The sequence below is a fragment of the Jatropha curcas genome, chromosome 10 (genome assembly GCF_041381405.1).
Source record: "Jatropha curcas cultivar XTBG-Jc1 chromosome 10, XTBG_Jcur_1.0, whole genome shotgun sequence".
Classification (NCBI taxonomy): Eukaryota; Viridiplantae; Streptophyta; class Magnoliopsida; order Malpighiales; family Euphorbiaceae; genus Jatropha; species Jatropha curcas.
Window position 1 is genome coordinate 12,165,760 of NC_143160.1, and position 14,378 is coordinate 12,180,137.

At 26.8% G+C, this 14,378-nt stretch overlaps 1 protein-coding gene across 1 annotated transcript; it reads right to left on the minus strand.

The window, feature by feature from the left end:
• Positions 1-831: 831 nt before the first annotated feature.
• LOC105637134 (receptor-like protein 7) lies at positions 832-4,574 on the minus strand. The gene is made up of 2 exons (XM_020680502.3): positions 1,209-4,574; positions 832-1,037 (listed from the first exon to the last, which is right to left on the minus strand). The coding sequence occupies exon 1, from the start codon at positions 4,553-4,555 to the stop codon at positions 1,259-1,261; it is 3,297 nt and encodes a 1,098-aa protein (XP_020536161.3). The 5' UTR covers positions 4,556-4,574; the 3' UTR covers positions 832-1,037; positions 1,209-1,258.
• Positions 4,575-14,378: the final 9,804 nt, after the last annotated feature.

The window sequence follows — 14,378 nt, forward strand, 5'->3', positions numbered from 1 at the left end:
ACAAATACAACAAACAAACAAATAGAGCAATTTGCACAAATGCGTAGGCTTTCGCCTAGTTTAATAAAAAAAAATTAAAATTTATTGTAAAAAATTATAATAAAATAAAAAATAAATTGAAAATTTCTTTAAGATTTTTTTTTTTTTTTTTTTGGAAACTTGAACTGCCGGTTTTAATCCAAAACCGTCTGTTCCACTTTTAGAAAATAAAGAACCGGAATTGAACTTTAAATACACGGATTAGATTACAATCTATAATCTGGAATCGTACGTTGACTACAGTTTAATGCCAGTTGTGACCAATTCCATCATTATTCAGTTTCAATTTGAAATCAAACCATGGTCATGGTAAATCATTCTCTTAAAATTATATATAAAAAAAAACAAATAAAATAGTTCATGAGAAATAAAAATGAGAGAAGTATATACTCCTTTTAATTTTTTGACAATAAGAAAAATAAACAAAAAAAAACAAACAGGCCCTTAAGTTTGGTTTCTAAATTTTAGTTTCAAAAGACCTATAGCATCTCTAGTAAGAATTTAAGAGTTAACTAAAATAGCAAATTAAGTGGAAAATTCTGGTTAATAACATTTGGACTTGTTTGAAAGATGTGGGCATTGGACACAATTAACCTAAGCAAAATCTTTTTCCAAGAAATTAATTCAATCTCTACACAATATAAAGCATGATAATTTTCAATATTTTCTTCTGCTTCTTTGTCATTTTATTCCTTATCGTTCAAAATTAAAATGGTCTGACTAGAAAACTGAGGCAGAGGGAAATAGAAATGGAAATGCAAATGCACATTTCTCTGACTTGTGGAAATTTAAAACAGTAGAAAGCTACATTTATAATTATTTGCAGGAAATGGGTGGAAAGTCCAATATATATAATATTTTCAGGATATATTTGAAATCTTCTATGAGACTATAACAGGTAGAAGATAAATACAAGATTGACACAAATAAAATTTTCTAATACAGCATCTCATGGCTCATAATATACCAGAAATCAGAATAGATGATCCAATTGGTACCTGAAAAGAGCAATGTAGGTTAGTGGCTAGATGATCCAACACATATGATACTGGACATTCAAAAGCAAAATACTTTTCTTATTCTCTGTTTTTGGCTGTGGTAACAAAATATGCATTTCAAATCTAATAATCCTAAAGCATTTACTTATTAGAATTTGAACTTCAACTCACCAGAGATTTAGCTAAAAGTCTAAAGCCTTTGATGCATATCAAAATATCTTTCATCTTCTTCGCCTTTTCTGCAAGGTAACCCCACATGTCTTAGCGAACCAACCTTTCTTTCTTTCTGTTACGAAATGTCCAATCACAAGTCCAAGCACAAACCCACACCCATATCCCATCAAAACTACTTCCCAACCAAATTCGAACAAGAATCCTGAATGGTGATTCTGTTTAGGTGCCGCAGGGGAGCTGTCAGGATATTCACAAGACTTCGTCAATGGACTACCACAAAGTCCAGAATTCCCATCATATGAATTATTTGGAAAGGTATCAAATTGCTTCCCTTGAGGTATAGGTCCAGTGAGATGGTTATATGCTACGTCGAACTTGGAAAGAAAAGTAAGCTGTTTCAGTTCCTGAGGGATAGGTCCTGAAAGCATGTTTCGAGAAAGGTCTAAATTTTCAAGGTTTGTCAAGTTCACAATAGATAAAGGGATGTGGCCAGTGAGAGCATTTTTGGAAAGGTTGAGAGAGCGAAGTCCCTTTAAAATGCCAATTAATTCTGGAATTTCCCCTTCAAATTTGTTGCATGAGATATCAATAGCTGAGAAAATCTCTACCACTCTTGGATATTCCCTTTCTACACCTTTGTTTGTCATTATGATTGAGTAAGCATAACCAAAATGCATGGATGAAAATTTGGATACTATATCTACTCCCATGTATTTTAAAACCTTCGAATCAACAACCCTCATTGCATTCCATCTCAGAAAACAATCAACAGGAAACTTGCCAGAGAAATTATTGGAAGAGAGGTCAATAATTCGCAACTTGGGGAATGCCGAGTCAGATTTACAAATCTCTAGTAGCGTACCATGAAACCGATTGAATCGAATAATGAGAATTTCTAACTCTGAGAGTGTTACCAACCAGAGGGGAAATGTATCATTGAGCTGATTGTTTCCGAGATCAACACTTTCTAGCATTGTACACTTAGCCAATGACTTTGGTATCTTCCCATGAAGCTTGTTTCGACCCAATTTTATCATCCTTAATTCACTTCTTGTCCATATATCAGGAATTGTGCCAGTAAATGAGTTTTTCTCTAGGTTCAGAACTGATAATGAAACACTGAAGTTTCCCAACCATTGAGGAAGCATGCCACTGAATTTATTGTTTGACAGGTCAAGTACTTGAAGGGAACTCAATTTGCAAAACCATTTTGGCATTTCTCCTGCCAGTGAATTATTAGAGGCTGAATAATATAAAATGGAAGATACCGGGATCGGCAATGATGAACTCTGAAGCTGGTTAGAATTGATGCTTAAGACTTGTAATCTAGACCATGGAAGAAAAACTGGAGTTTGGACAAAATTTGTAAGCAAGTTGTGAGAGAAGTTTATACAAGCAAGAGTTTCTATGCTAATGTTCAGTAACCATTTTGGTATCCGGCCCTTCATATTGTTAAAAGACAAGTCTAAGAACGTTAACTGATTTTGATTCTGTAAGAAGTCAGGAAACTCAGTTAGATTGCATGAACTCAAATCTAAATTAATAAACTTTGGAGAAGTAGAGTTATTACTTTTTTTTGTGATCAATGACAGATTATTTCCCCCTAAGTATAGATACTTTAGATTTTTCAGCACAAAGAATGAATGTAGCTCAACGTTGCCAACAAAATTATTTAAACGCAAGGAAAGACTTTCAATATTCACAAGGCTTGGAATTGGAATTGTGCCATGCAACCTATTTCCTGCAACAGTTAGCCAACTTAGTTGGGTTAGGTTCATTAGCCAAAATGGGAGTTGACCAATTAATTGATTTGAATCTAAGTCTAGGTTCTGAAGTCTAGTTAAGTTGGCCAAAAAAGATGGGATTTCACCAGTAAGTTGATTAAATCCCAAATCCAAATAATTAAGTTGTGATAATCCATCCGGGTCTAAATCTAGTGTACCATTAAAGTAGTTTGCAGCAAGGTTGAGAGTTCTAAGATTCTTGAGACCTGAAATTGAGGTTGGAAATGAACCTTGCAAATCATTTGATCCCAGATCCAGAAAATCCAATTGTGTGAGATTTGCAATCCAAGAAGGGAGCACACCAATTAATTGATTTTTAGCTAGGTCTAGGGTCTCAAGTCTTGTTAAGTTGGCCAAAAAAGATGGCATTTTGCCGGTAAATTGATTGTCACTCAAATCAAGATAGGCAAGTTGTGATAATCCATCCAGCTCCAATGTACCATTCAACTCATTTGAAAAAAGATGGATACCTTTAAGATTCTTAAGACTTGAAATTGAGGTTGGAATTGAACCTTGTAGGTAATTGGACTCCATAAACAGATAACCCAATTGGGTAAGGTTTCCTAGGGAAGAAGGAATTTTGCCTGTAAACGAGTTGCCTGTAAGGCGAATCTCAACGAGTTTGGAAAGATTACCGAGTGCAAATGGGATCATTCCTGAGAATTTGCAGTAACTGATATCAAAATATTCCAAGGAAATTAGTTTTCCAATAGAATCAGGAAGCTGACCGGAGAAACTTGTGTTAGAGAACCGCAATACCTTAATGTCAATATTCAACTGAAATCCAGGTAAACGACCATTGAGATAAGGATTGTGTGCCATGAGAAAAAAATGAACCTTTGGCAAATGAAAAATGGCTACTGGGAATTCACCATAAAGTCCACAATTGCAGAGACGGAGAGGGGTCAATGAGGACATATTTGCCAACATGTAAGGAATTGAGGAGGATATTTTAACAGAATCAAGATGGAGATATTCAAGGTTGGTCATGTTTTGCACTAAGATTCTAAGATCAGGCGTTTTAAGTTCCAATAACATTTCAAAGTCCCTTCTAGACATATCAAGGAGAGACAATTTGGATAACATAGAAATTTCAAATGGAACTTGGCCAGAAAATGAAGAATGGGAGAGATTAAGATGCGTAAGCATAGAAAGATTGCCAAACCTTGATGGTATTTGAGAAAAATTGAAGTGATTGAAGGCGAGGTTAACCTTTTGAAGATGCACAAGATTGAAGAGACTGCTATTGGAGTCAATAGAACCATAGAGACAGCTACTACTAACATCAAGGCCTATCACATGACTTGTGTTCTGATCACACTCCACGCCGTCCCATGAGCAGCAATCGTGGTTTAGTCCTCCAAGGTTCCAGGAGGCGACCTTGGGGTATGCTAGAGGATCATAATAAGAAGCATTCTTGGTAATGATGAAGCTTTCCTTGAATTGTAAGAGGGCAGAACTCTCTTCACTATGGCATAAAGGCTGCAAGGGTGGAAAGGCCGAGCTGAAATGAAACAGCAAGAGCAAGGGAAGTGAGCAAGTTATGATTTTGTTATGCATATTAATTAGTCCAATCTCTACTAATGAAGGAAAATTTAATTAGGAGATTTATAGATACTTCGAGTCTAGGGGAAGATTTACCCATGTATGGACTCACCTCCATATCAAACCAATCATAAATAGTGTTTTGATTGAAATGATTATATTTCTGATCGTATAATGAAAAAAATAAAAAGTAACATTTTCTTAAAAAATTATTTTTTAATTAGTTTGTTATATGGAACCACCAATACATCCTGTGTATGCAAGAATTTTCTTTAATTCTATGTGAGCAATCCAATTTGTACCAAGTAAATTTAATAGTCCCCGGTGACAATTGAAAACTAGAAAATTAAAAAGTGAGCAATTCATTCATTAAAATAATAATAATAATGTTGCACACTAAGAAATAGCTTAGTGGTCAGTGCATTACAACCTGACAATAGATCCATATTCAAATCCCCTTCCTTAATACTAAAAATAAAAAAAAAAAAAAATAATGATGTGAACTGCCAAACAAAGTGCCAAACGCGTAGAAGAACAAAGTGCCAAACGTAGAAGAAGGGTTACATGTCTAAATTAATGGTAAATAACGAGAGCACATATATAATTGATGCACAGATCAAGTCAATGAATAAGTTAAGTTTCAATTGACTTTGACAAATAAATATTAAATAGATGTTCTGGATCGTTAATTATAATCTACATCAGATATGTAGTATTATGAATATTTAAATAGATGTTTTTGAAATAATTAAAGAATAAAATCCAATTTCGTTCCTAAAAATGTCAATTTGACATTTTGAGCTAATTAAACCTTTAAACTTTTTTGAAATAATTAAAAAAATTAGATTTAATATTTTGGATCAATTTAACCACTGAATTTATTTAAAATAATTAAAAAAATCATATTTGATATTTTGAGTCAATTTAACCTCTAATTCTTCACTGCACTTATAATGTAAAATTCATTATATAGACATTTATTAAAACTTTAGTTGGGATCGAGCTAACTAATTTATTGAAAAATTAATTGATTATAAAATATAGAAAATGATATATGTAAGTATATTGTATCTCTCTTTACCTTGATTGATGGTTTTGAATCTATAAATATATATTAATTTGAACATTTTCAAATTAATCTCTCTTACTCGATTATCGCATTTGAAATCTATGCATTTTTCATGTTGAATAAATTAAAGTTCTAATGCATATTTATCAATTTATTATATTACAAGAAATAATATTTTTATAGATTTTAAATTTATATTCAGTGTTGGAAAAGTTTGATATGAGTATTTTTATTCTAGAACAAAAATAGATAAAAAGTTAATCATATCAAATTAAATCAATTATTAATTTATAAAAATCAAAACAAGTTTAAGGTTAAATTAGCCTAAAAAGTGAAATCGGATGTTTTTAATCATTTTATATAAGTTCAAGAGCGAAATTAACCCAAAAGGTCAAATCTGACCTTTTTTATCCTGCTAAAAAAGTTCAGAGACCAAATTAGTCTTTATTTTAATAATTAACTACCCCTCGTCAAATTAATTACTATGTTTTTTAAATAAATCGTTTAAAGTTTTTACACGGGATTTAAAGAAGCAATTAATTCTCCTAAATTATAACAAAATTAAGGATAATTTGACAAAATTACTTTTTATCTCACGTCATTATATTATATCTAATATAAATAAGATTAAAATTGAAAAAAAAAATTATTAGTCCCTAAACTATTCAAAACAACTTATATTTTGGGATAAAACTATCATCTAAATAAAACGACTTATGTTTTGGTATAGAGTGAGTAATTAATTATTGTTTCACAATTTTTATGATTAAAATATGTAAAACTTGCTACAAAATAAATTTTTATAATTTCCTAATCAAAATTATATAAAAAAATATCAATTCAAACACTGAAATACAATTATATATTTATTAATATAAATTTTTTTTTTGAGAATGTAAAATATTATAATTTGATGTGCCATATGCACTTAATGATTGTTTAGGAGGCTTCATTCCTTAAAAACAATCCTCTTAGACTATGAGGGCTATGGTTATGAGAATCGGACCAAATCAGCTAGTTCAATTAGTTAATTGAGAATCCAACCGTAGTCCATTCTGAATTAAATAGTGATATAAAAGGTTAAAAAACATTCAAGAATCTAAAAAAAATATTGAGTAATTGGCAAATTCGATTCAAAATCAATAAAAAAAATACGAGGAGAGAAAAGAGTTGCAAAGATCCTAAATGTGAAAAATAATATATATATATATATATATATATATATATATATATATATATATATATATATATAATAAAAATTAATTAATTTCTTGTTTAACATTAAATTTAGTTCTTTTTCATTATTTTTATAAAAATTATATAGTATTTATAAACCATATCTTTTCAATAATATTTAATAAATGTATTTAAAAATATTATATATAAAAATTTAGTTCAACGAATTGAATTTGGTAAAATCCGTGGTACAATGAACCCTTCGTTAGTCTAATAACTAGTCCGATTTTTTAAATATTGATCAAGGCCGACTCAATTTAACAATAAGTCAGTAACAATCATGTCAATATCTAAATAACATCGAAGCAAATTGCAAACGTAGGAGAAATAAGAATGAGTCCACTGCTATAAAGTTATGAATAATGAAATGACTAAATTCATAAAATTACTCTTCAACTTTGTAATTTTAATTTTATGCCACTCTGAATTTTGTAAATAACTTATTATGTACTTGACTTGCAAATTTTAGTAATATTGTACACCTTTTTATACTAATTGAAATAGTTTTAGGATTTAAAATTTCTATATGCAAACTATTTATTTGATATATAATTAACATAATTTTTAGGAAAATGGTTTCACATTTTTCGACTATTTATAAGTGTTTAATTGATTTAATTTTGTAAGTTGAATTGTTTAATATATCAAAATAAAAATTGAGGGTGTCATAAAGTTAAAGTAACAAAGTTTAAAGGTGAATTTATATATTGAGCTATAACGAAATTGTTTGATGCTTAGGCATTTCATGATACATCTAAAATTATTCAATACTAACTACTCCAGAATCAGGAGTGTAACATTTCAAATTCCATTCTAAAATATTTTGAAATTTAAAACTTTATTTCGTTCTGTTGTAAATATTTTTTGCAATTTAAAGTCTCATTTCATTTCGTTTTCATTTTGAAATTTAAAGTCTCATTTCATTTCGTTTTTTGAAATTTCATTTCATTTTGTTTTATAAAAATTCAGTTTGGAATTTTGTAATTCTATATTTCGTAAAGAATAAATCTAAATTTAAGAATAAATCTAAATTATAATATTATTTACGATATAAATTTTTAAATTTAATAAGCAATAATCAATATATTTATTTAATTTGATATAACAACATATGGGAATTGAAATTTGATAAAGTAAGAATTGATATATATATTAAATATGATATATTAAAATATAATAAGAATATAAAAGTTGAATTCAATAAAACAAGAAATTATCTTACATATTAAATATGTATACTTCAAATATGGTTAAGGATATAAGAATTCAAATTTGATTTTTGGTAATATTTAATTTAAATCAGTAGTAAAATTTAAACAAGTAATTAAACAATAAAAGTTCGTCCTAATCCTATTCTGTTATTAAATTTCGTCGTCATTTTTAATTTACTATATCAAATAAAAATAATTATATTTAATAATTAGAAGACCTATTTTAAAAAAATTAACTATCTTTATTGTAATAAGTACATTTTTAATTAGCATATCAAAAAATATAAAGAACATTAATTAAATTATAAAAGTTATTTTATTGCATAATGAATTAGCTATCTTATTGCACAATAAATTTTTTAAACATTCTTTCCTACATATATGCACGATTCAAGTTACTTATATTATTTTTATGTTTTTATTTTTGTATCTTTATTATTTTATCTTACAAGTTTTTTTTTTAATTATATCTTTGTTAATGGTGGTTTATGTAATTTAATTTTGTTTTTCCAATTCCCGCAAATGTCCTAGCTTGCTTATTTAAATATTAAAAACTTTCAAAGAATTGGGTTTGTTATATAAACTGGGATTTCTTGCACCTTTTTGTATAATTAGATTTATTTTATTTCATTTCTAATGTATTGCTTTATAATTATTAAGTCTCGAGTAAGTATATATATAAAAGTAGCGATAAGAAGTGTAATATGGGTCGGATACAAGTTAAATTTTGGTCAAACCATTGAAAGAACTCCTAGCTTTGCGGGTTGTTTTAATCTATCATAAGTCTAACTTTCTTCTTCAAATACCCTGAACTACATTAGTTACAATAGCACATAAATTCAAATTCTACCTAATTTAATGATAAAAAAATTATTTTTACGGGACTACAGTCTCTCTCATAGTTAACTTAATCCGAGGAAAAGGTTGATCCAAAGCACACCAGAATTTTAATACAACGTATATTCACTATAATTTTTAATTTAAATGAGCAAACTCGTGTGATATTTAGTTAATTTCAATAAATTAAAACTATTATTGTTAATATATATAAGATAAAATGTTTATCAACAAATATCTAAAATATAGTATTATTATCTTACAGATGAACTAGAAAAGGTCTAATATCTTTAAAATTATCTCAAATTACATCATTAATTAAATAGTTATTCGTTGATTGATCATACATATTTCCAAAGTTTTGTATTGATAGAGCTCAAAAGGCTTGTTTTACATTAGCAATAGCAAGCAACTGATAGAATAGGTGCAAGTTTTAAAAGTATGAACTAAGAACTAAAATGATTAGAGATTTCAAAAAGAATTAAAAATGAAAAAACAATTAAGAATTAAAATGAAATAATTGAAATTTTATAATCTAAACTCCATTTACTGATATTCAAAGTTTGCTAAGTGAAAATTTATAGATACTTTAATTAGGAGATTTATAGATACTTTGAGTCTAGGGGAAGACTTACAACTCGCCTATATATCAAACCAATCATAAATACTATTTTAATTGAAATGATGATATTTCTGACCGTATAATGAAAAAAATTGAAAGTAACACTTTCTTAAAAAATTGTTTTTTAATTAGTTTGATATAAGGAACCGCCAAAACATCCGGTGTATGCAAGAATTTTCTTTAATTCTATATGAGTCAAATCCAATTTGTACTAAGTAAATTTAGTAGTCCCACAGTGACAATTGAAAACTAGAAAATTAAAAAGTGAGCAATTCATTCATTAAAAAAATAATAATAATGTTGCACACTAAGGTATAGTTTAGTAGTAAGTGCATTACGATCTGACAATAAATCCATAATCAAATCCCTTTCCCTAATATAAAAAAATAAAAAAAAAACCAATAATGATGATGTGAACTGCCAAATGTAGAAGAAGGGTTACATGTCTAAATTAGTGGTAAATAACGAGAGCACATATATATATATATAATTGATGCACAGATCAAGTCAATGAATAAGTTAAGTTTCAATTGACTTTGACAAATAAATATTAAATAGACATTCTGGATCATATTATATATATATATAATTGATGTACAGATCAGGTCAATGAATAAGTTAAGTTTCAATTGAATTGGACAAATAAATATTAAATAGACATTCTGAATCTTTAATTATAATCTGCGTCAGATATGCAGTATTATGAATATTTAAATAGATATTTTTGAAATAATTAAAGAATAAAGGCCAATTTAGTTTATGAACTTGTTTAACATGATTAAAAATGTCAGATTTGACCTTTTTTGGGCCAATTTAGCCTCTAAATTTGTTTAAAATAATTTAAAAAATTAGATTTAATATTTTGGGTTAATTTAACCCCTGAATTTATTTAAAATAATTAAAAAAATTATATTTGATATTTTGAGTCAATTTAACCTTTAATTCTTCACTGTAATAACAATGTAAAAAATTCATTCTATAGACATTTATTCAAACTGTAGTTGGGATCGGGTTAAGTAATTTATTGGAAAATTAATTGATTATAAAATATAGAAAAATAATATATGTAAGTATATTGTATCTCTGTTTACCTTCATTGATGGTTTTGAATCTATAAATATATATTAATTTGAACATTCTTGGTAATGATGAAGCTTTCCTTGAATTGTAAGAGGGCAGAACTCTCTTCACTCTGGCATAAAGGCTGCAAGGGTGGAAAGGCCAAGCTGAAATGAAACAGCAAGAGCAAGGGAAGTGAGCAAGTTATGATTTTGTTATGCATATTAATTAGTTCAATATCTACTAATGAAGGAAAATTTAATTAGGAGATTTATAGATGCTTTGAGTCTAGGGGAAGACTTACCCATGCATGGACTCACCTATATATCAAACTAATCATAAACAGTGTTTTGATCGAAATAATGGTATTTCTGACCGTATAACGAAAAAAATAAAACAGTAACACTTTTTTTAAAAATTATTTTTTAATTAGTTTGATATATGAAAACACTAATACATCCAGTGTATGCAAGAATTTTCTTTAATTCTATGTGAGTCGAATCCAATTTGTACTAAGTCAATTTAGCGGTCCCACGTTGACAATTGAAAACTAGAAAATTAAAAAGTGAGCAATTCATTCATTCAAAAAACAATAATATTGCACACTAAGTTATAACTCAATAGGAAACTCATTACGACCTGACAATATATCCATGTTTAAATCCCCTTCCCTAAAACTAAAAAAAAACAATAATGATGTGAACTGCCAAACGTAGAAGAAGTGTTACATGTCTAAATTAATGGTAAATAACGAGATATATATATATATATATATTTGATGCACAGGTCAAGTCAATGAATAAGTTAAGTTTCAATTGACTTTGACAAATAAATATTAAATAGACATTCTGGATCGTTAATTATAATCTACATCAGATATGTAGTATTGCGAATATTCAAATAGATATTTTTAAAATAATTAAAGAATACAGGTCAATTTAGTTCCTGAATTTATTTAACAGGATTAAAAATGTCAGATTTGACCTTTTGGGCCAATTTAGCCTTTAAACTTGTTTAAAATAATTAAAAAATTAGATTTAATATTTTGGATCAGTTTAACCCCTGAATTTATTTAAAATAATTAAAAAAATCATATTTGATATTTTGGATCAGTTTAACCCCTGAATTTATTTAAAATAATTAAAAAAAATCATATTTGACATTTTGAGTCAATTTAACCTCTAATTCTTCACTGTACTTATAATGTAAAATTTATTATATAGATATTTATTAAAACTGTAGTTGGGATCGAGCTAACTAATTTATTGAAAAATTAATTGATTATAAAATATAGAAAAATGATATATGAAGTATATTGTATCTCTCTTTACCTTGATTGATGGTTTTGAATCTATAAATATGTATTAATTTGAACATTTTAAAATCAATCTCTCTTACTGTGTTATTGCATATGAAATCTGTACATTTTTCATGTTGAATAAGTTAAAGTTATAATGCATGTTTATCGATTTATTATACTAAAAGAAATAATATTTTTATGGATTTTAAATTTATATTCATAAGTGTTGGAAAATTTTGATTTGAGTATTTTTATTTTAGGAAAAAAATGGATAAAAAGTTAATCATGTCAAATTAAATCAATTATTAATTTGTAAAAATCAAAACAAGTTCAAGGGTTAAATTGGCCTAAAAAGTGAAATCGGATGTTTTTAATCATTTTATACAAGTTCAAGAGCGAAATTGACCCAAAAGGTCAAATTGGACCTTTTTCATCCTGCTAAACAAGTTCAGAGATCAAATTAATCTTTATTTTAATAATTAACTACCCCTTGTCAAATTAATTACTATGTTCTATAAATAAATCGTTTAAAGTTTTTACACGGGATTTAAGAAAGCAATTAATTCTCCTAAATTATAACAAAATCAAGGATAATTTGACAAAATTACTCTTTATCTCACGTCATTATATTATATCCAATATAAATAAGGGAAACTTGAAAAAAAAAATATTAGTCCCTATAATATTTAAAAGAACTTATATTTTGGGACAAAACTGTCACCTGAATGAAACGATTTATATTTTGGTACTGATGGAATAATTAATTCTTGTTTCACAATTTTTATGATTAAAATATGTAAAATGTGCTACAAAATAAATTTTTATAATTTCTTAATCAAAATTATATAAAAAAAAATATCAATTCAAACGCTGAAATACAATTATATATTTATTAATATAATTTTTTTTTTGAGAATGTAAAATATATTATAATTTGATGTACCACATGCACTTAATAATTGTTTAGGAGGCTTCATTCTTAAAAACAATCCTCTTGGTCTATGAGTGCTATGGTTATGAGAATCGGACCAAATCAGCTAGTTGAATAGTGACATGAAAGGTTAAAAAACATTTGAGAATCTAAGAAAAATATTGAGTAATTGGCAAATTCGATTCAAAATCAATAAAAGAATATGAGGAGAGAAAAGAGTTGCAAAGATCCTAAATGTGAAAAATCATATATATATATATATATATATATATATATATATATTATAAAAATTAATTAATTTCTTATTTAACATTAAATTTAGTTCTTCTTCATTATTTTTTTAAAAAAATTATATAGTATTTATAAATCATATCTTTTCAATAATATTTAAAAAATATATTTAAAAATATTATATATAAAAATTTAATTGAACGAATTGAATTGGATAAAATCCGTGGGGACAATGAACCCCTCATTAGTCTAATAACTAGTCCGATTTTTTAAATATAAGCCAATATTATTCCAGGATTGCAAGTCAGTAACAATCATGTCAGTTGTCACCATCTAAATAACATCGAAGTAAATTACAAACGTAGGAGAAGGGTTGCAAGTCCACTGCTATAAACTCATGAATAATGAAATGACTGAATTCATAAATTTACCCCTTAATTTTATAATTTTTACTTTATGCCACCCTAAATTTTGTAAATAACTTATTATGCACTTGACTTGTAAATTTTAGTAATATTGCATACCTTTCTATACTAATTGCAATAGTATTAGGACTTTTAATTTTTATATGCAAACTATTGATTTGATGTATAGTTAGCATAACTTTTAGAAAAATGATTTCCCATTTTTCGATTATGCATAAGTGTTTAATTGATTTAATTTTGCAAGTTGAAGTATTTAATATATTAAAATAAAAGTTGAGAGTGTCATAAAGTTAAAGTAACAAAGTTCAATGATGAATTTATATATTCAACCATAATGAAATTATTTGATGCTTAGGCATTTCATGAGACATCTAGAATTATTCCATACTAACTACTCTAGAATCAGGAGTGTAATATTTCAATTTTATTCTAAAATATTTTGAAATTTAGAACTTTATTTTGTTCTGTTGCAAATATTTTTTGAAATTTAAAGTTTCATTTCATTTTGTTTTATAAAAATTCAGTTTGGAATTTGGTAATTCTATATTTAGTAAAGAATAAATCTAAATTATGATATTATTTAAGATATAAAATTTTAAATTTAATAAGCAATAATCAATATATTTATTTAATTTGATATAACAACATATAAGAATTAAAATTTGATAAAGTAAGAATTGATATAATATATTAAATATGATATATTAAAATATACTAAGAATATAAAAGTTGAATTCAATAAAATAAGAAATTAGCTTATATATTAAATATGTAAGAATTCAAATTTGATTTTTGGTAATATTTAATTTAAATAAGTAGTAAAACTTAAACAAGTAATTAAATAATAAAAGTCATCCTAATCCTATTCTGTTATTAAATTTCTTCGTCATTTTTAAATTACTACATCAAATAAAAAT

What these genes read in the sequence shown, in the direction of transcription:
- LOC105637134 (XM_020680502.3), bottom strand. Translation starts at nt 4,555, where the DNA reads ATGCATAACAAAATCATAACTTGCTCACTTCCCTTGCTCTTGCTGTTT.